We start from the raw sequence: 21715 nt of genomic DNA on the forward strand, positions 1-21715 counted from the left end.
AATCCTCACTAAAAGAAGATAATACCATCAAAAACCTTAAAATATCTCTACAGTTTTCACACAAAATGTCTGACACATTAAAAAATAACTACCTATATAAGTACTCAAGACAATCTGATTAAAAACCAAATAGATGTTTTCCACAGAAACAAGAAAACTGATTCTAAAATTCATATGGAATTTCAAGGGACCCTGCATAGACAAAACAATTGTGAAGAACGAAGTTAGAGGACTAACACTTCCCAAGTTCAAAACTTACTACAAAGCTAAGTAATCAAAACAATATGATACTGGCATAAGGACATACATATAGACCAATGGAATAGAATAGAGAGCCCCAAAATAAACCCTCACATACACGGTCAATTCAACAAGGGTGCCAGGACCATTCAATGGGGAAAGAGCAGTCTTTTCAACAAATGGTGCTAGGAAAACTGGATAGTCATATACAAAAGACCTTACCTTACACCATATATAAAAATTAACTAAAAATACAAAAAGCCCTAAACGTAAGACCTAAAACTATATAAACTCTTAGAAGAAAACATAGGGCAAAGGCTTCATAACATAAGGCAAAAGCTTCATGACATAGACTTGGCAAGGATTTCTTGGATATGATACCAATAACCCAGGCAACAAAAGAAAAAGACCAACAAATTGGACTTGATCAAAATTAAAATGTTTCGTGCATCAAATGACACTATCAACTGTGTAAAAAGGCAATTCATAAGATGGGAGAAAATATTTGTAAATCACACATCTGGTAATGTGCTAATACCCAGAATGTACAGAGAACTAAAACTCAACAACAACAAAATAAAAACAACCCAGTTCAAAAACAGGCAAAGGACTTAAATAGACATTTCTCCAAAGAAGATATACAAATGGCCAGGAAGCACATGAGACGATTTCAACATGTCTAATCATTAGGGAAATGCAAATCAAAACCACAATGAGGGCTTCCCTGGTGGCGCAGTGGTTAAGAATCCGCCTGCCAATGCAGGGGACATGGGTTTGAGCCCTGGTCTGGGAAGATCCCACGTGCCACAGAGCAACTAAGCCCATGTGCCACAACTACTGAGGCTGTGCTCTAGAGCCCGTGAGCCACAACTGCTGAGCCCGTGTGCTGCAACTACTGAAGCCCACGTGCCTAGAGCCCGTGCTCCGCAACAAGAGAAGCCACCACAATGAGAAGTCTGCACACTGCAACAAAGAGTAGCCCCCGCTCGCCACAACTAGAGACAGCTCGGGAGCAGCAATGAAGACCCAATGCAGCCAAAAATTAAAAACATAAAATAAAATAAACCACAATGAGATACCGCTTCACATCTATTAGGCTATTATCAAAAATAACAGAAAATAACAAGTGTTCACAAGGATGTGGAGAAATTGGAACTTTTGTGCATTGCTAGTAGGAATGTAACATGGTGCAGCCACTGTAGAAAACAGCAAGGCAATGCCTCAAAAATTAAACATAGAATTACCATACAATCCCACTCCTGGTTATATACTCAAAAGAATTGAAAGCAGGGTCTTGAAGACATATTTGTATACCCGTGTTCATAGCAGCATTATTCAGAATAGCCAAGAGGTTAAAAACAACCCAAATGTCCCCCAATGGATGAATGGATAAACAAAATATGTTACATACATACAATGCAATATCATTAATCTTTAAAAAGGAAGGAAATTCTACACTATGCTATAATGGAAGAACCCTGAAGTCATTATGCTAAGTAAAATAAGACAGACATACAAGCTAAGTATTGTTATGATTCCACTTATTTGAGGAACCTAGGATAGTCAAATTCATAGAGCCACAAAGTCGAACAATGCTTACCAGTGCTGGAAAGAGGGGAAATGGGAGGTTATTGTTTAATGGGTACAAATTTCCATTTAGGATGATGAAAAAGTTCTGGAGATGGATAGTGGTGATGGTTGCATAACAATGTGAATGTACTTAATGTCACTGAACTATACACTTAAAACTGGTTATAATGGTAAGTTTTATGTTATATATCTTTTACTACAATAAAAAATAATTCAAAAAATACTAGAATTCACCTAAACCTTTAAATTAAGTGTTATGGTGAATAAGAATCATACTTTCATAAAGTAAAATTCACAACTTCGGTTAATAAATAGTATGTAAAATATATTTATACTGCCTAATTTTCTTTTTTATATGAAATATACTGAAAACCACAAAAAAGGTGTAAAAAAACCCACCCATAATCACTGCATAAAAATTATTTACTGATCTTGTAGGGCTAAGATAACACAGTACATTTTACTAAACAATTTAAAATTTGAGTTTTCTGTAATTACTTGCAGCAATACATAGGTATAATTTGTTCCTTCCCTTCCTTCATTATACTTATTTATTCATTTATTTATTTTGCTAGGCACAAAAAAGCAGAAAGATGGCAAATCTCTGCCCTCAAGGCATTCACAATTTTGAGGAAGGCAGTAAATAAACAGTTAAAATATTAATCAGTGGCATAATAAAGGTATGCATGAAATGCACAAGGTATTATGGGGTACAAAAGAAAGAGCCCATGAAACTGCCTGGTTAAGACAAAGAAGGCTCCACAGAAGGAGTGATAAATTAGCTCTCTTCAAAGACAAGGGAGGAAAGGCATTTCAGGCAGGCGAACTGACATATGCCAAAGCATGGAATCAGGCTTAGCATGTTTGGTAACCTGCACATTGTTCAGGATGTTTAGAACTCAAGGTATGTATGAAGGTGTTATAGGAGAGGATGTCAACAGAACAGACCAATATGATGAAAAGCTTTGAATGCCAGGCTAAGAAATTTGGAGATACACTGTATCCTTTGAAATATTTTGTGAACAGAAAAGACAAAGACAACTACAGCAGTATTGTGAACGAGACTAGGATAGAAGAAAGAAGGCTACTGCAATACCTCAGGAGAGAAACAATACTAAGGAAAGAGCAAAGAGATACAGAAGTAAGGATAAATTCCATTTAATCCAGGACTTTGTAAATAATTAGATGTTGGTACAAATGAACTTATTTACAAAACAGAAATAGAGTCACAGATGTAGAAAACAATCTTATGGTTACCAGGGGGGAAAGAGGAGGAGGGATAAATAGGGAGATTGGGATTGACATATACATACTACTATATATAGAATAAATAACTAACAAGGACTTACTGTATAACACAGGGAACTCTACTAAAGACTATAAGTGGATATACGTATATGTATAACTGATTCACTGTGCTGTACAGCAGAAAGTAACACAACATTGTAAATCAACTATATTCCAATTAAAAAATAATAATATTGAGCCACTGAATCAAAAAAATAATAATAGATGTGACTCCAAACACAGGCACACACACACACCTGAAGCACAAGTTTCACAAATAATACTTACACTCATTATGCACTATTTATTCTAATATTTTTTCTATTCTTTTCATTAAAAAAAGACAGACACAACTAAATTAATTTCAAGACATATCAATGAAAATAAATAGAATGTAGGGTAGAAAAATAAAACTCAATCATTTCAATAAAGACAGAAAAGGTAAAGTTCAACTAACTGTATGTGTTTACAGACACATATTGAAAAATTGGAAGAAAAAAGTGTATTAGTGAAATACTGAAAAATAAAAGCTAGTAAAGCTACATTAATGTCAGATAAATAGATTTTAAGGCAAAAAACATTAGAGATAAAGAAGGTCACTATATCATGATAAAAAGGGATACTTCACCAGAAGACATAACCATTCTAAATTAATATAGGCTTAATAACATTGCCTCAAAATATTTTCAGCAAAAATTAACAGAAATTGTGATATTAAAGATCCAAAAACAGTGAGAAATTTTGACATAACTCTTCAGTTATTGATAAATCAAGAAGATTGAAAATTAGTAAGGATATATAGGATTTGAACAGCATATCATAACAAGCTTGATCTAAGGTACATATATAAAACCCTACATCTGTCAATTAAAGAATATACATTCTTCTCTAGGAGACACAGACCATTTAAAATACTGTACATGAACCAGGCTCCAGAGCAAATCTCAACAAACACTAACGAACTGATGTCACATAGTCCTCAACTTTAAAATATTAGCTTAAAAAAAGAAAATCACTGTGCTAAATCACCAAATAAAGAAAGTAGATAAGAAAAATGAGAGGAGGCTGGTTTGAAAGAGAGTCCAAAGAGGCTCTAGAAAGCTCTCTCTTCCTGCCATGTATGGCATAATCTTCCGTATTTTTGCATGTGTTTTTTTACAACGCTTTAAAAAGCAAGAAAAATACTTAGCTTGAGGGTCATACAAAAACGATCTGGCCTGTGGTTTGTAATTTGCTTACATCTAGAAGAAGGTCCTCCTCATTCTGTCATATGTTGTCTCTGCAGTCTGATAGCTGGCTCCTTACTAGCTCTTCCTGAAAATAAATCTGCCAGTCAAAAGTGCTACCCAGGTACATCTGCAAACCAGGAAGCAGGCACTCACCAGAACCCAACCAGGCTGGCACCCTGATCTCAGACTTCTGGCCTTTAGAACTGTGAGAAATAAATTTCTGTTGTTTATAAGCCACCCAGTCTATGATATTTTGCTATAGTAGCCTGAACTAAGACCCCAGATTTCTTCCCATTACAATGATTCTCCAAATTTCAGTACTCTGAACTCTTTCTTTCAACTTATTCACTGCAGCATAAAAGACATTTAGTATACAGACAAGTATTAAGTATACAGCTTAACAGAACACATACTCTGACTACAATGCAATTAAATTAGATATAAATCTTAAAGGATAACCAAAAAAAACCCCCATACGTTAAAGAAGAAATCATAATGGAAAAAATTTTAAACTGAGTACTGAACAACAGGCTATAAAAAATTTGTAGGAAGGAGTTAAAATGTATTTGGAAATTTTTAACATTAAATACTGTCTGTTAAAAAGAAGGCTAAAGATCTGAAGACCAAAGTTAAGGACTCACAATGCCTGACTTCACTTATTATAAAGCTACAGTTATTGAGACTATTTGGTATTGGTAAAAGACAGAAATACAGATCAGTGATTTAGAATAGCCCAGAAGTAGACCCACACATATATGGTCACTTAATTTTTGACAAAGATGCAAAGGCAATTCAACGGAGAAAGGATAGCCTTTTCACCCATATAGCTACACCAAGATCAAGATACAAAATGTTACTATTTTTTAATTATTAAATTTATTTTTTCTGGTAAGCATTTTGGTTTTGTTCTATGAATGCCACATGCCATATCCCCTTATAAAGAATCCAGAATGAATATATCATAAGATTAAGTGAACCCTGGGAGTTGTACTCAAAGGCCATTTCTTTAATTTTTTCCTAGTTGTATGACTTTTGGCAAGTCAGTTAATTTTTCATTTTCCCTTTATTTTTCTATTTCCTTAAGTCTCCTCTCCCCCTTTTCTCTAAGGTTCTTCTGAGAATGAAACATGAAAATGTAAATAAAGAATATGGTCAGTAAAGAAATTTGGGGGGATAATGGAAATGTTCTGTATTTTGTGGTGGTGGTGGTCCCACGGATATAAACATTTGTCAAAATTCATCAATTATGCACTTAAAATGAACGTAGGGACTTCCCTGGTGGCGCAGTGGTTAAGAATCCGCCTGCCAATGCAGGGGACATGGGTTTGAGCCCTCGTCCAGGAAGATCCCACATGCCGCAGAGCAACTAAGCCCATGCACCACAACTACTGAGCCTGTGCTCTAGAGCCTGCGAGCCACAACTACTGAGCCACGAGCCACAACTACTGAGCCACGAGCCACAACTACTGAAGCCCACACGCCTAGAGCCAGTGCTCTGCAACAAGAGAAGCCACTGCAATGAGAAGTCCACGCACCGCAACGAAGAGTAGCCCCTGCTCGCCACAACTAGAGAAAGCCCATGCATAGCAACAAAGACCCAATGCAGCCAAAAATAAATAAAGAAATTAATTAATTAAAAATGAATGTAGTTTGTCATACATAAATTATATCTCAGTAAATGGATTTAAAAATGTAAAATAATGTAGAAGCTCCTGGTGGGTGAGAAATAATTGCTAATTTGTTCCTTTATCCCCTTCCTTTTTTACCTGAGAGGAAAAAATGCCTATTTTTAAAAACAGTCACTCACTATTCCCTCCATGAAAACTTCTAAAAACTTCCTGAGATAATTATAAGGTTATTTCTCTGCCTCTCCTCCTCCACACTAAATCCCAATATCTTTCACTTTTCCTGTGAATTTTACTTTCCTATCCTTTAGTAAGATCGTAAATCTAGATTCTATACCTCTCACACTTCAGTTAAGTAACAGAAACAGAGTAATTGATGCACATGCTACAAAGTATCTTTAGATGTTAGCTCTGCTAAAATCTATGGACATTATTGGTAGTGCTGTTTTTCGTTCACATATTAAAAGAGGTTTATTATAACCTCCTTAAATCCTGTTCAACCAAACTCACACAGAGCCAGCTATACAAGTACTATTTTCAAGTCTTTTATTGATCACTGGCTATAACTATACTCCCAAAGTGAATAATATTATTTTAAAACAATAGTGGCTAAGATACCCTTCTTTTTAAAATTTGCTGCTACCATTAGAAAAACTTAACTCTTCATTTTCTTTTTAATATATTAAATGAAGTTTTGGTACCAACACAGTTATCATGTATTATCAGTATTCTAAATGTATGTATTATCAGTATTCTAAATCAAAGCAAAATATCTCATGTTGCTTTTCTTACATTAGTGAATTCTATAGCTGTTTTGCCAGTAATAAGTATAGACTGTCTTCCCTAAATTGCTAAAATCATAGAGAGTTCACTAAAATGGATTAAAAAATCTGAATAGGCTTGAAGCTACCACTACCAATTTTCAAAATAAACACTTTTGAGATTGTGATTTGCCACTTTGCTTTGTTTTTATTTTAAAACCATAATTTTGTTCTATATAAATATGAAGAGTGTTCCTCACACTTTTTCATCTTATACTCTTTGTTCAATATTTATCACTTCTCAAAGAAGTTAGTAGATGATAAAAAATAAAATCACCCTCTCCCCCAGTCCATTTCACTCACCTACAAAACGGGCTGGGAATAGTAGGTATCACATAACAAATCCCTCCATTCAGGCAAAATGACCTATGACTGGGACCACAGGGCTCTTCATGATCTAAAACATATACATAAATAAAATAGAGAAAAACAAATTATAGTTTTTCTAATAAAACAAGGAAAAGGACCAAGTATCTTACACTGAAGTAGTAATTCTAAATATCAGAACGAAGAATTGTTTCTTAAAATGAAGGACTTAATCTTATTCCTTATTTGATAAGCAGGGACTTCTTTCCCTTTGAGGAAAAAAATTAATCTGTCTTGAAGATATGGTCATTAATTATAATGGAGTTAAAAGCTATATTACAGAAATAGGGAATCTCTATTATAGATTAAAAGGAGGCGATTATGATCTTAAAATAAATAGTGGCTTTTCTCATTTAGTACATAGATTCTGCAGCTTTGCTTAGAGTTCTTCTGTCCCAAGTGTATATTTAGATTCCTATCTTTCCTTTAAGGTCTCAAATACATTAAAGTCTGAAATTGTTGTGGGAAAAAAATTTAGATTATTAAATAAATTCTGATGTCCAAAATCATCTTTAAATATTTCTACATATGACAATTTTAACATCAAAAAAACAAGAATAAAATCTTATTAGGTTTTGGTTTGCAAAGGAATTTTAGGTAATAACTAGTAACTATAAAGACATATCTAAAGTTCTCAGTAAAATTGAAAACCTAAGTCATCATCTGATATATAGCAAAAATTTTCAGAATATTAAGAAAATAAACCTCCATTTCTCTCTTGCTTCCTTTCTCTCCTCCTCTTTCTCCATCCTTTCTTCCTTCTTTATCTTTGACCTTTCCTTTATGTTCTTTCTCTCTTTGCCTTCCCTTTCTCTCTTGGTACCTCTCCTTCCTTCCAGCCTCTACCTCCTCCTCCACCATTAAAAAAGAAAATCCCACCAAAACCATCAGACAGAAAAATTTAGAAATAACATAGTAGAGTTCATTGAGTCATTATACTACTGTATACTACTATTTATGATTAGAAAAGCAAATTGCTGAATGCTTTATCTTTTGGTCCTGAAAGGGGAATCACATTGCTTTAAAATCGCACATTGTTGGTTCCTGATTGGTTCTGTCCAGAAAGTGACATAGAATCTATTGTGAAGAAGAAAATGGCATTATTCCAATTTAGCATTTTAAAAAATAGCATACTGGGGCTTCCCTGGTGGCGCAGTGGTTGAGAGTCTGCCTGCCGGTGCAGGGGACACGGGTTCGGGTCCCGGTCTGGGAGGATCCCATATGCCGCGGAGCGACTGGGCCCGTGAGCCGCCATTGCTGAGCCTGCGCGTCTGGAGCCTGTGCTCCGCAACAGGAGGGGCCGCGATAGTGAGAGGCCCGCGCACCGCGATGAGGAGTGGCCCCCGCTTGCCGCAACTAGAGAAAGCCCTCGCACAGAAACAAAGACCCAACACACCCATAAATAATAAATAAATAAATTTAAAAAAAAAAAAAAAAAAAAATAGCATACTAATTTTAAAAAGTTATCTAGCATTTATTTGCCACTAAGATATCAATACCCTTAAGATGTAACTGCTATAGAACCAGATGTCTTCACTATCAGAATTTGAAATTTTAAAACTTTCCTTTCACTTTAGAATTGAGAAGATTCTGTTTCACCATCACATTACAATTATAAAAGTATAAAAATGTAAAGAGGAAAACAGAACTACAAAGAATTTAAGTGGAAAAGAAGAAAGTAAACCAACCAGAACAAATCTTTTATATTTTTTCTTTTTTACACAATGCCATGCTTCTTTACAACCAAACAACTTTTAATAAGATAATTCTTACAACTCTTCAGGAACAATTTGGCTAACAAATAAAATCCCAGTTGACATTACATTATGCTAGAATCATGGAAGTCATCACATAGGGTTTCTCCATTGAGGGTGGAGTGTCAACTTTATCGCAGAATGCTTCCTGTGGCTGAAATTAATGTCCTTGTTTTTAATAAGATTACAACCAGTCATGACTCAGCACTTGCTATTTTATCAGTAAAGAATACTCATCTAACCTGAATCACTATCTCTGAATCTATTTTTATTCTGATTTCATTTACTTATTTGTAAAGTTGTTATCAGATTTAGAGTAAGCCAGAATTTGTCAGTTTGTAAAAAGTGATAAAATATAGGTCTAAAATAAAATAGTTTCATGTTATAAAGGAAGGTCTTTCAAAACCAAGGTATTCCATATTTCTAGGACAATTTTAGATGGGGAAAAATATAGCCTTGTGTTAATATACATTTGTTTTTTGGTTCTATTTCTATGTGACACACATTGACAAAAGTATAAACTTACAAGAAATTACCTGTTGGCATCTTAATTTTTAAATAGTTTCATTCTTGGTCAAAAGTTTAGGGTTGAAAAACAGCACCTAAAATTAACAATTTAGGAAAAATTATCTTCTTTTGAGAGCATTATAAAATGTCAAATATTGTAACAGTAATATTCTTTTAAACGATGAAAATAAGACATTTAAAGGCTAGGGACAAAATTCTTTGGTTAGAGCATCCATTTTTTTTAGATACTTACCACATATCAATAAAAAAATCTGAACAGATAAAACTAAAAGATCAACAAGCAGTATAAATGCACCAGATACAAATCACTGCCTAAATAATATAATGAATGTACTCTTAAATCTCTCTCTGAATAAACGTCTAATGTTTTACTTTTAATAAACATTGTTAAATTAGTAGTATACTATATGAGATTATATATGAAAGATATGAGTCAGTAAGTGAAACTGAATGACCTGAATTGACATTTTAACTTTTTCATAAAGCTTATTTCTAATTTGACTTTAACAGAACAACTTTCTATTTTTCAGTTTATTAAAAATGGCCAAAAAACACACTATAGAAAAAACTAATAGCATTTAAAAGGTTTGCATTTCTATAGAAACTTAAAAAATTTTATAAAAGTATTTTCAAATTTACTGTAGATTGCACATTACATTTACCAATATACAAATGCCTTTTAAAAAATATCTGGCATCTAGCAAAGCAAAGTAGCTATATATGAAGTTATCTGCTATAACAGAAACAAAGGAATTACAAAATACAGTTGAAAAGATGACAGATTTATACTTACATTATGATTACATGCTCTCAATTTCTTTTTATAAAAGAGACTCACTCCTGACTTAAGCAGAAAGACTTTGTAACAGAAATCTCAATCAACAACTTCCTATTAACACAGGTGTAATAATCAAGGCCTTCTCTCAAAGCCAGTCACTCTTTCTTAAACAGACAAGCAATGAGAGAGAGAAAGACAGAAGTTAAACCTATTTAATTTGAAATAATCACTGGCTCATCATATGAGTTTCTTTTTCTACAGAAACAAGGCTTACCTCAATAAAAACTCACATTCATACAAACAATAAATTTTGTTGGATATGCAGCATTTCAAAAGTTTTTGAACAATGCAGTCTGGAGCAGCTGTGCCTTGCCCTTTATAACACGTCAAAAATCTGATTTATATGGCTGCAGTGTGCAGTGTGGGCGCGGTGGAGACAAAGACCAAGGTGTGCACAGAGGTCAGGCTCCAGCCCAGGGAACCACCCCTTTCAGTCCACATGTTCAGAGTTGCAAATGGAGCAGAATTTTATTTAGAAAAGAAGTTGTACTAAAAGCTGCACTCTCAAATCACTGTCCAATTCTGTAAGTTATAAAGTAAACCACACTCTTTAGACTCCTAATTTATCTCTGCATGTCTTAATAATTCCAAAGTGTTGTACAACTTTGTGAAGAAAAGGAATTTGAATATGGAGTTAGTGGACAAGTGTTCCCTGGGGTTTTTCAAAAAAAGGAATTTCCTTACAAAACGCATAACATTTATACAAACGGTGATTTGAAGTACTTACAAAACTGAAAGAAGGTAATAGTTACAATACAGCACGTGTACAATGACATGTGCAATATGAAGTGAATATAATCACTGAACATGACTAATACTGATGGCAATATAACCATCTGCAAATTATAACAAAGCTGTAGTACATGCATTAAGGGAAGCTATGAGGTTTAAAAATCATAAATAACTTAAAATATTGACAAAAACTATAATTTTGTTTAAAATGAAGTACGGGGTTCTTCAGCACGTAATTACCTAAAGTATGCCAACCATTCAGATGGTTATCATTTCTAAAACCACAATTCAGATGTGACTCCTTGTTTGATGTAAAACATGGAAATGAGTACATTTGCTCTTTTAAGAAAATATTAAAATAATCTCATATAATTCATATTCTGAGAACAATTCTTTTCATTACTATTATCTTCCACATTCAAAGGCAATTTTTACATAGTTACAATCTTATACATACACACACATACATATATACACACACATATATATAAAATTTTGTTAGCTTACAGTGTTTCAATTTTAAAATGATATTTTTATGAAAAATCAGTCACCTTTATTATTTGATTTGAACTATGGAACTATGATGCTGTCCACTAACATGAAAATGACTACTAAATTATATGTGAGAGATAATAATCTGTGACTTCATTCAGGATATTCAAGATGTATTTATTAGGAGACATACCATGGCAGTTGGTTTGGTATTAATTTTTCACAAAATACAAATAAACTTAACCTTCGAGCCTACATGATTCTAAAGAAGAAGACCTAACGTTTTTCAAGTTGACTTTTCACTCTAAATAAAAGCCATGGTCTTTAAGAATAATTTATTTGTTCATGCATCTATCAATAAATATGTTGTAAGTGGCCTGCTATTGTTAACAAATAATAGACACATGAACAAAAACAGGTAACTACAAAAATATTGTAGGCTGACATATAAACCATATTTCAGCTTAAAATGATAATTGGGCTTAAAATGATAATTTCAAGCAATTCAATCAAATATAGTCTCACAGACATCTATTTATGTCACTATAATAACACACAAAAAAACAAAGCTTAACTATTAAGGAGAATCAGAGAAAGATTCCAAGAGGGAGTTTTATTTGTGCTGAGCCTTGAAGAATGAGTAAGAGTTTGTAAACAGAGATGGATGAACATTCCAGACAGAGGTAACAGCATGTTCAAAGGCACAGAAGAAAGAAAATCCTAATGTATTCAGATAACTGCAGGTAGATTACAGGTCAGGATGTGTACAGAGTATGTGTGTGGAGTGTATGTGAGTTCATAAGAGGATAGGATGGTGGGGGAAGGAGTGGTAAGAATAGATCTTGTAAAATAAGCAGGGTTCAAATAGTGACTCTATCTGAAAGGTAATGGGGATACTTTGAAAGGTTTTTAGCAAAGAAGTGGCATGATCACATTTACGTTTTAGAAAATTCATTTTGATAGCAGTGTAGAAAATAGATTGCAACCTGCCGAGGAACTGGTATCAGAGAAAACTATTTGGAGGACATTTTAACAATCAAGAATAGTGAAGAATTAAAGCAATGGGAATGAGGATAAGGGAGAGAATTAAAGAAATACTTAATAGGTACACACACAGAATGGGAAAGCAGGGTACAAAAGAAAGAAAAATCAAGGCTAACATTCAAGTATCCATTAGGGATATGTATATTAAAACCACAATGAGATACCATTTCACACCCTACTAGAATGGCTATAATAAATATGACAGACAATAACAAAGAGAAACTAGACCTCTCATACATTGCTGGTGGGACTGTAAAATGGTACAGTCACTTTGCAAAATAATCTGAAAGTTTCTTAAAAAGTTAAACATAAATTTGCCATAAATGTATCCAAGAGATATGGAAATATGGGTCCACACAAAGATAGGAGTGTAATGCTTAGAACATTATTCATAATGCCCCAAGCTAGAAAACAACTCAAATGTCCATCAACTGATAAACAGATAAACAAAATGTGGTACAACCATACAATGGAATACTACTCAGCAGTAAAAAGGAATGAAGTATTGGTACATGTTACAACATGAATTAGCTTCAAAAACATGCTAAGTGGAGGGAGACCTTCAAGATGGTGCAGGAGTAAGACGTGGAGATCACCTTCCTCCCCACAAATACATCAGAAATACATCTACATGTGGAACAACTCCTACAGAACAACTACTGAACGCTGGCAGAAGACTTCAGATTTCCCAAAAGGCAAGAAACTCCCCACGTACCTGGGTAGGGCAAAAGAAAAAAAGAAAAAACAGAGACAAAAGAATAGGGACGGGACCTGCACCTCTGGGAGGGAGCTGTGAAGGAGGAAAAGTTTCCACTCACTAGGAAGCCCCTTCACTGGCGGAGACGGGAGTTGGCGGGGGGGAAGCTTCGGAGCCACAGAGGAGAGTGCAGCAACAGGGGTGCAGAGGGCAAAGCGGAGAGATTCCCGCACAGAGGATTGGTGCTGACCAGCACTCACCAGCCTGAGAGGCTTGTCGGCTCACCTGCAGGGGCGGGCGGGGGCTGGGAGCTGAGGCTTCGGCTTCAGAGTTCAGATCCCAGGGAGAGGACTGGGGTTGGGGGCATGAACACAGCCTGAAGGGGGCTAGTGCGCCACAGCTAGCTGGGAGGGAGTCCGGGAAAAAGTCTGGAACTGCCTAAGAGGCAAGAGATCATTGTTTCGGGGTGCGTGAGGAGAGGGGATTCAGAGCACTGCTTAAACGAGCTTCAGAGATGGGCACAAGCCACGGTTATTAGCGTGGAGACCAGAGACAGGCATGAAATGCTAAGGCTGCTGCTGCAGCAACCAAGGAGCCTGTGTGCAAGCACAGGTCACTATCCACACCTCCCCTCCCGGAAGCCTGTGCATGCCACCACTGCCAGGGTCCTGTGGTCCAGGGACAACTTCCCTGGGAGAACACACGGCATGCCTCAGGCTGCTGCAATGTCACGCTGGCCTCTGCCAGCGCAGGCTAGCCTCGCATTCCGTACTCATCTCTCCCCCAGGCCTGAGTGAGCCAGAGCCCCCAATCAGCTGCTACTTTAACTCTGTCCTGTCTGAGCGAAGAACAGATGCCCTCAGGCGACCTACACACAGAGGCGGGGCCAAATCCAAAGCTGAACCCCAGGAGCTGTGCGAACAAAGAAGAGAAAGGGAAATCTCTCCAGGCAGCCTCAGGAGCAGGGGATTAAATCTCCACAATCAACTTCCTGTACCCTGCATCTCTGGAATACCTGAATAGACAACGAATCATCCCAAAATTGAGGCGGCGGACTGTGGGTGATTTTGCCTGTATAGCTTTGCTTTTACCATTTCTCCTAGATTTCTGTCTGTCCTTTTTTTTTTTTTTTTTTTAGTATAGTTTTTAGTGCTTGTTATCATTAGTGGATTTCTTTTTTGGTTTGGTTGCTCTCTTCTTTCTGTCTTTTTTTTTTAATTACTTTTTAATTTTTTTTATTTTTAACAATTTTTTTTATTTTTAAATAACTTTATTTTATTATATTTTATTTTCTTATTTCTTTTCTTTCCCCTTTTCTTCTGAGCCGTGTGGCTGACAGGGTCTTGATGCTCTGGCCGGGTGTCAGGCCTGTGCCTCTGAGGTGGGAGAGCCGAGTTCAGGACATTGGTCCACAAGAGACCTGCTGGCTCCACGTAATATCAAACAGCAAAAGCTCTCCCAGATATCTCCATCTCAACGTTAAGACCCAGCTCCACTCAACGACCAGCAAGCTACAGTGCTGGACACCCTATGCCAAACAACTAGCAAGACAGGAACACAGCCCCACCCATTAGCAGAGAGGATGTCTAGTATCATAATAAGGTCACAGACATCCCAAAACACACCACCGGACGCGGACCTGCCCACCAGAAAGACAAAATCCAGCCTCATCCACCAGAACAGAGGCACCAGTCCCCTCCACCAGGAAGCCTACACAACACACAGAACCAACCTTAGCCACTGGGGACAGACACCAAAAACAACGGGAACGGGCTTCCCTGGTGGCGCAGTGGTTGAGAGTCTGCCTGCTAATGCAGGGGACACGGGTTCGAGCCCTGGTCTGGGAGGGGCCCACATGCCGCGGAGCGGCTGGGCCTGTGAGCCACAGTTGCTGAGCCTGCGCATCTGGAGCCTGTGCTCCGCAGCAAGAGAGGCCGCGATGGTGGGAGGCCTGCGCACCGTGATGAAGAGTGGCCCCTGCTTGCCGCAACTAGGGGAAGCCCTCCCACAGAAACGAAGACCCAACACAGACAAATAAATAAATAAATAAAAATTAAAAAAAAAAAAAAAAACCAACGGGAACTACGATCCTGCAGCCTGCGAAAAGGAGACCCCAAACACAGAAAGTTAAGCAAAATGAGAAGACAGAGAAACATACAGCAGATGAAGGAGCAAGGTAAAAACCCACCCCACCAAACAAATGAGGAGGAAATAGGCAGTCTACCTGAAAAAGAATTCAGAGTAATGATAGTAAAGATGATCCAAAATCTTGGAAATAGAATGGAGAAAATACAAGAAACGTTTAACAAGGACCTAGAAGAACTAAACAGCAAACAAACAATGATGAACAACACAGTAAATGAAATTAAAAATTCTCTAGAAGGTATCAAGAGCAGAATAACTGAGGCAGAAGAATGGATAAGTGACCTGGAAGATAAAATAGTGTAAATAAGTACCACAGAGAAGAATAAAGAAAAAAGAATGAAAAGAATTGAGGACAGTCTCAGAGACCTCTGGGAAAACATTAAACATACCAACATTCGAATTATAGGGGTCCCAGAAGAAGAAGAGAAAAAGAAACGGACTGAGAAAATATTTGAAGAGATTATAGTTGAAAACTTCCCTTATACGGGAAAGGAAATAGTCAATCAAGTCCAGGAAGCACAGAGAGTCCCATACAGGATAAATCCAAGGACAAACATGCCAAGATACATATTAATCAAACTATCAAAAATTAAATACAAAGAAAAAATATTAAAAGCAGCAAGGGAGAAACAACAAATAACATACAAGGGAATCCCCATAAGGTTAACAGCTGATCTTTCAGTAGACACTCTGCAAGCCAGAAGGGAGAGGCAGGACATATTTAAAGTGATGAAAGGGAAAAACATACAACCAAGATTACTCTACCCAGCAAGGATCTCATTCAGATTTGACAGAGAAATTAAAACCTTTACAGACAAGCAAAAGCTAAGAGAATTCAGCACCACCAAACCAGCTTTACAACAAATGCTAAAGGAACTTCTCTAGGCAGGAAACACAAGAGAAGGAAACGACCTAAAATGACAAACCCAAAACAATTAAGAAAATGGTAATAGGAACATACATATTGATAACTACCTTAAATGTAAATGGATTAAATGCTCCAACCAAAAGACATAGACTGGCTGAATGGATACAAAAACAAGACCCATATATATGCTGTCTACAAGAGAACCACTTCAGACCTAGTGACACATAACAGACTGAAAGTGAGGGGATGGAAAAAGATATTCCATGCAAATGGAAATCAAAAAAAAGCTGCAGTAGCAATTCTCATATCAGACAAAATAGACTTTAAAATAAAGACTATTACAAGAGACAAAGAAGGACACTACATAATGATCAAGAGATCAAACCAAGAAGAAGATATAACAATTGTAAATATTTACACACCCAACACAGGAGCACCTCAATACATAAGGCAAATGCTAACAGCCATAAAAGGGGAAATCGATAACACAATCATAGTAGGGGACTTTAACACCCCACTTTCACCAATGGAGAGATCATCCAAAATGAAAATAAATAAGGAAACACAAGCTTTAAAAGATACATTAAACAAGCTGGACTTAATTGATATTTATAGGACATTCCATCCAAAAACAGCAGATTACACTTTCTTCTCAAGTGCTCATGGCACATTCTCCAGGATAGATCATACATTGGGTCACAGATCAAGCCTTTGTAAATTTAAGAAAACTGAAATCATATCAAGTATCTTTTCTGACCACAACACTATGAGACTAGATATCAATTACAGGAAAAAATCTGTAAAAAATACAAACAAATGGAGGCTAAACAATACACTACTTAATAACCAAGAGATCACTGTAGAAATCAAAGAGGAAATCAAAAAAATACCTAGAAACAAATGACAATGGAAACACGACGACCCAAAACCTATGGGATGTGGCAAAAGCAGTTCTAAGACGGAAGTTTCTAGCAATACAATTCTACCTCAAGAAACAAGAAACATCTCAAATAAACAACCTAACCTTACACCTAAAGCAATTAGAGAAAGAAGAACAAAAAAAAAAAAAACCAATGTTAGCAGAAGGAAAGAAATCATAAAGATCACATCAGAAATAAATGAAAAAGAAATGAAGGAAACAATAGCAAAGATCAATAAAACTAAAAGTTGGTTCTTTGAGAAGATAAACAAAATTGATAAACCATTAGCCAGACTCATCAAGAAAAAAAGGGAGAAGACTCAAATCAATAGAACTAGAAATGAAAAAGGAGAAGTAACAACTGACACTGCAGAAATACAAACGATCATGAGAGATTACTACAAGCAACTATATGCCAATAAAATGGACAACCTGGAAGAAATGGACAAATTTTTAGAAAAGCAAACCTTCCAAGACTGAACCAGGAAGAAATACAAAATATAAACAGACCAATCACAAGCACTAAAATTGAGACTGTGATTAAAAATCTTCCAACAAACAAAAGCCCAGGACCAGATGGCTTCACAGGCGAATTCTATCAAACATTTAGAGAAGAGCTAACACCTATCCTTCTCAAACTCTTCCAAAATATAGCAGATCGAGGAACACTCCCAAACTCATTCTACGAGGCCACCATCACCCTGATACCAAAACCAGACAAAGATGTCACAAAGAAAGAAAATTATAGGCCAATATCGCTGATGAATGTAGATGCAAAAATCCTCAACAAAATACTAGTAAACAGAATCCAATAGCACATTAAAAGGATCATACACCATGATCAAGTCAGGTTTATCCCAGGAATGCAAGGATTCTTCAATATACACAAATCAATCAATGTGATACACCATACTAACAAATTGAAGGAGAAAAACCATATGATCATCTCAACAGATGCAGAAAAAGCTTTTTGACAAAATTCAACACCGATTTATGATAAAAACCCTCTAGAAAGTAGGCATGGAGGGAACTTACCTCAACATAATAAAGGCCATATATGACAAACCCACAGCCAACATCATTCTCAATGGTGAAAAACTGAAACCATTTCCTCTAAGATCAAGAACAAGACAAGGTTGTCCGCTCTCACCACTATTATTCAACTATTATTTGAACTATTATTCAAATAATTCAACTATTATTATAGTTTTGGAAGTTTTAGCTACAACAATCAGAGAAGAAAAAGAAATAAAAGGAATCCAAATCGGAAAAGAAGTAAAGCTATCACTGTTTGCAGATGGCATGATATTATACATACATAATCCTAAAGATGCTACCAGAAAACTACTACAGCTAATCAATGAATTTGGTAAAGTAGCAGGAAACAAAATTAATGCACAGAAGTCTCTTGCATGCCTATACACTAATGATGAAAAATCTGAAAGAGAAATTAAGGAAAAACTCCCATTTACCATTGCAACAAAAAGAATAAAGTACCTAGGAATAAACCTACCTAAGGAGACAAAAGACCTGTATGCAGAAAACTATAAGACACTGATGAAAGAAATTAAAGATGATACAAACAGATGGAGAGATATACCATGTTTTTGGATTGGAAGAATCAACATTGTGAAAATGACTATACTACCCAAAGCAATCTACAGATTCAATGCAATCCCTACCAAACTACCACTGGCATTTTTCACAGAACTAGAACAAAAAATTTCACAATTTGTATGGAAACACAAAAGACCCCAAATAGCCAAAGCAATCTTGAGAAAGAAAAACAGAGCTGGAGTGATCAGGGTCCTGGACTTCAGACTATACTACAAAGCTACACTAATCAAGACAGTATGGTATTGGCACAAAAACAGAAATACAGATCAATGGTACAGGATAGAATGCCCAGAGATAAACCCCCGCACATATGGGCACCTAATTTACAACAAAGGAGGCAAGAACATACAATGGAGAAAAGACAGCCTCTTCAATAAGTGATGCTGGTAAAACTGGACAGCTACATGTAAAAGAATGAAATTAGAACACTCCCTAACACCATAAACAAAAATAAACTCAAAATGGATTAAATACCTAAATGTAAGGCCAGACACTTTAAAACTCTTAGAAGCAAACATAGGCAGAACACTCTATGACATAAATCACAGCAAGATCCTTTTTGACACACCTCCTAGAGAAATGGAAATAAAAACAAAAATAAACAAATGGGACCTAATGAAACTTAAAAGCTTTTGCACAGCAAAGGAAACCATAAAGAAGACGAAAAGACAGCCCTTAGAATGGGAGAAAATATTTGTAAATGAAGCAACTGACAAAGGACTAATCTCCAAAATTTACCAGCAGCTCAATATCAAAAAAACAAACAACCCAATCCAAAAATGGGCAGAAGACCTAAATAAACATTTCTCCAAAGAACATATACAGATTGCCAACAAACACATGAAAGGATGCTCAACATCACTAATCATTAGAGAAATGCAAATCAAAACTACAATGAGGTATCACCTCACACCTGTCAGAATGGCCATCATCAAAAAATCTACAAACAGTAAATGCTGGAGAGGGTGTGGAGAAAAGGGAACCCTCTTGCACTGTTGGTGGGAATGTAAATTGATACAGCCACTATGGAGAACAGTATGCACGTTCCTTAAAAAACTAAAAGTAGCACTACCATATGACCCAGCAATCCCGCTACTGGGCATATACCCTGAGAAAACCATAATTCAAAAAGAGTCATGTACCACAATGTTCATTGCAGCTCTATTTACAATAGCCAGGACATGGAAGCAACCTAAGTGTCCATCACAGATGAATGGATAAAGAAGATGTGGCACATATATACAATGGAATATTACTCAGCTATAAAATGAAATGAAATTGAGTTATTTGTTGTGAGGTGGCTGGACCTAGAGTCTGTCATACAGAGTGAAGTAAGTCAGAAAGAGAAAAACAAATACCATATGCTAACAGAAATATATGGAATCCTAAAAAAAAAAAAAAAGGTTCTGAAGAACCTAGGGGCAGGACAGGAATAAAGACGCAGATGTAGAGAATGGACTTGAGGACACGGGGAGGGGGAAGGGTAAGCTGGGACGAAGTGAGAGAGTGGCATGGACATATATACACTACCAAATGTAAAATCGATAGCTAGTGGGAAGCAGCCGCATAGCACAAGGAGATCAGCTCGGTGCTTTGTGACCACCTAGAGGGGTGGGATAGGGAGGGTGGGAGGGAGATGCAAGAGAGAGGAGATATGGGGATATATGTATATAAATAGCTGACTCACTTTGTTATAAAGCAGAACCTAACACACCATTGTAAAGCAATTATACTCCAATAAAGATGTTAAAAAAAAAAGAAGACAATGGGATAACATTTGAAGTGTTAAAGGTAAAGAATTTTGAACCTAGACATTTATAACCAATAACACATCCTTTAAGTTTAAAAAAAATTAAAACAAAACATGATAAGTGAAAGAAGCCAGTCACATAAACCACATATTGTATGATTCCATTTATAAGAAATCTTTAGAAAAGGCAAATCAAAAGAGACAGGAATAGATTATTGATTGCTTAGGACTGGGGCTGGGAAAAGGAAATTATGCAAATGAGCATAAAGGATGTTTTTAGAATGATGGAAATATTCTACAAGTGGATTGTTGAGGTGGTCGCAAATTTGATAAGAGTCATTGATAGAGCTAAAATAGGTGCACTTTATGGTATATAAATTATGTTTCAATAAAGCTGTAAAAACAAAATAAAGGAATACCAAAACAGATGTCATGAGTAAGATAATGATTTCTCGCGAGACATGTTAAATTTAAAATGCTACTGGGACATGTAGAAGGAAATGCCTGAAAATGCAGATCTTGCATGTACGATAAGAATGAGGTTAGAGATAAGAGATTTGGGACTCAAATTCCACAGGTGGTTGCTGAAGTCATTAGCTCAGAGTGTGCACATGTGTGAGACAGAGGCCATGGACTGATCCCTGGAAAATATCAACATTTAATGGCTGGAGAAGGAGCCCATTAAGAAATTATCAGAGAAATAAGAGAAGAACAAATATGATCAATGGCAAGCTCTTCTTCCATAATTCAAAATGCTTATCCTCTCTATTTCTAGATTTAGCACTCTAGACAACATCTAACTCCCAGCGATGAAAGATGAGGCTTCAGCTCTCTTACACTACCCTCTACCTCTTTAATTTGAATGTTTGATAAGTTACACTATTATCTATTTCTTCTCTTTGTTATATCTGTAATTTTAAATAATATACTTCTGTGCTCATCAATGAACTTGAGTCAATTCACAGACTAACTTCTTAACATGTAAAATAAGTAACTGTACTGCTAACTTTGCTTCCACCTTTTCTCTCCCCACTTCCTCTTTCTGCCTTAGCAGCTATACCTTGACTCCTACACCACGAAGGTTTTTAACATTTACATTCTCGTCTGTGACCTTAATGAAGTGTTTTCATAACTTTGCCTCTAGATGTAAAACTTGAAAACCAATAAACTACA

The 21715-nt window shown here is 36.1% G+C and overlaps 1 protein-coding gene across 9 annotated transcripts in view; it reads right to left on the reverse strand.

Moving 5' to 3' along the window:
* NRG4 (neuregulin 4) overlaps positions 1-21715 on the reverse strand; it is a 134002-nt gene that overhangs the window by 75141 nt on the left and 37146 nt on the right. For all 9 annotated transcript variants that reach the window (XM_007173425.2, XM_007173427.2, XM_007173426.2 and 6 more), the window contains 2 exons: positions 9449-9514; positions 7096-7189 (listed from right to left, as the gene is read on the reverse strand). In XM_007173425.2, the coding sequence (XP_007173487.1) occupies positions 7096-7189; positions 9449-9458 (104 nt within the window). In that variant the 5' untranslated portion in view covers positions 9459-9514. The remainder of the gene's footprint in view (positions 1-7095; positions 7190-9448; positions 9515-21715) is intronic.

Source organism: Balaenoptera acutorostrata, chromosome 3 (assembly GCF_949987535.1).
Source record: "Balaenoptera acutorostrata chromosome 3, mBalAcu1.1, whole genome shotgun sequence".
NCBI classification, from domain to species: domain Eukaryota; kingdom Metazoa; phylum Chordata; class Mammalia; order Artiodactyla; family Balaenopteridae; genus Balaenoptera; species Balaenoptera acutorostrata.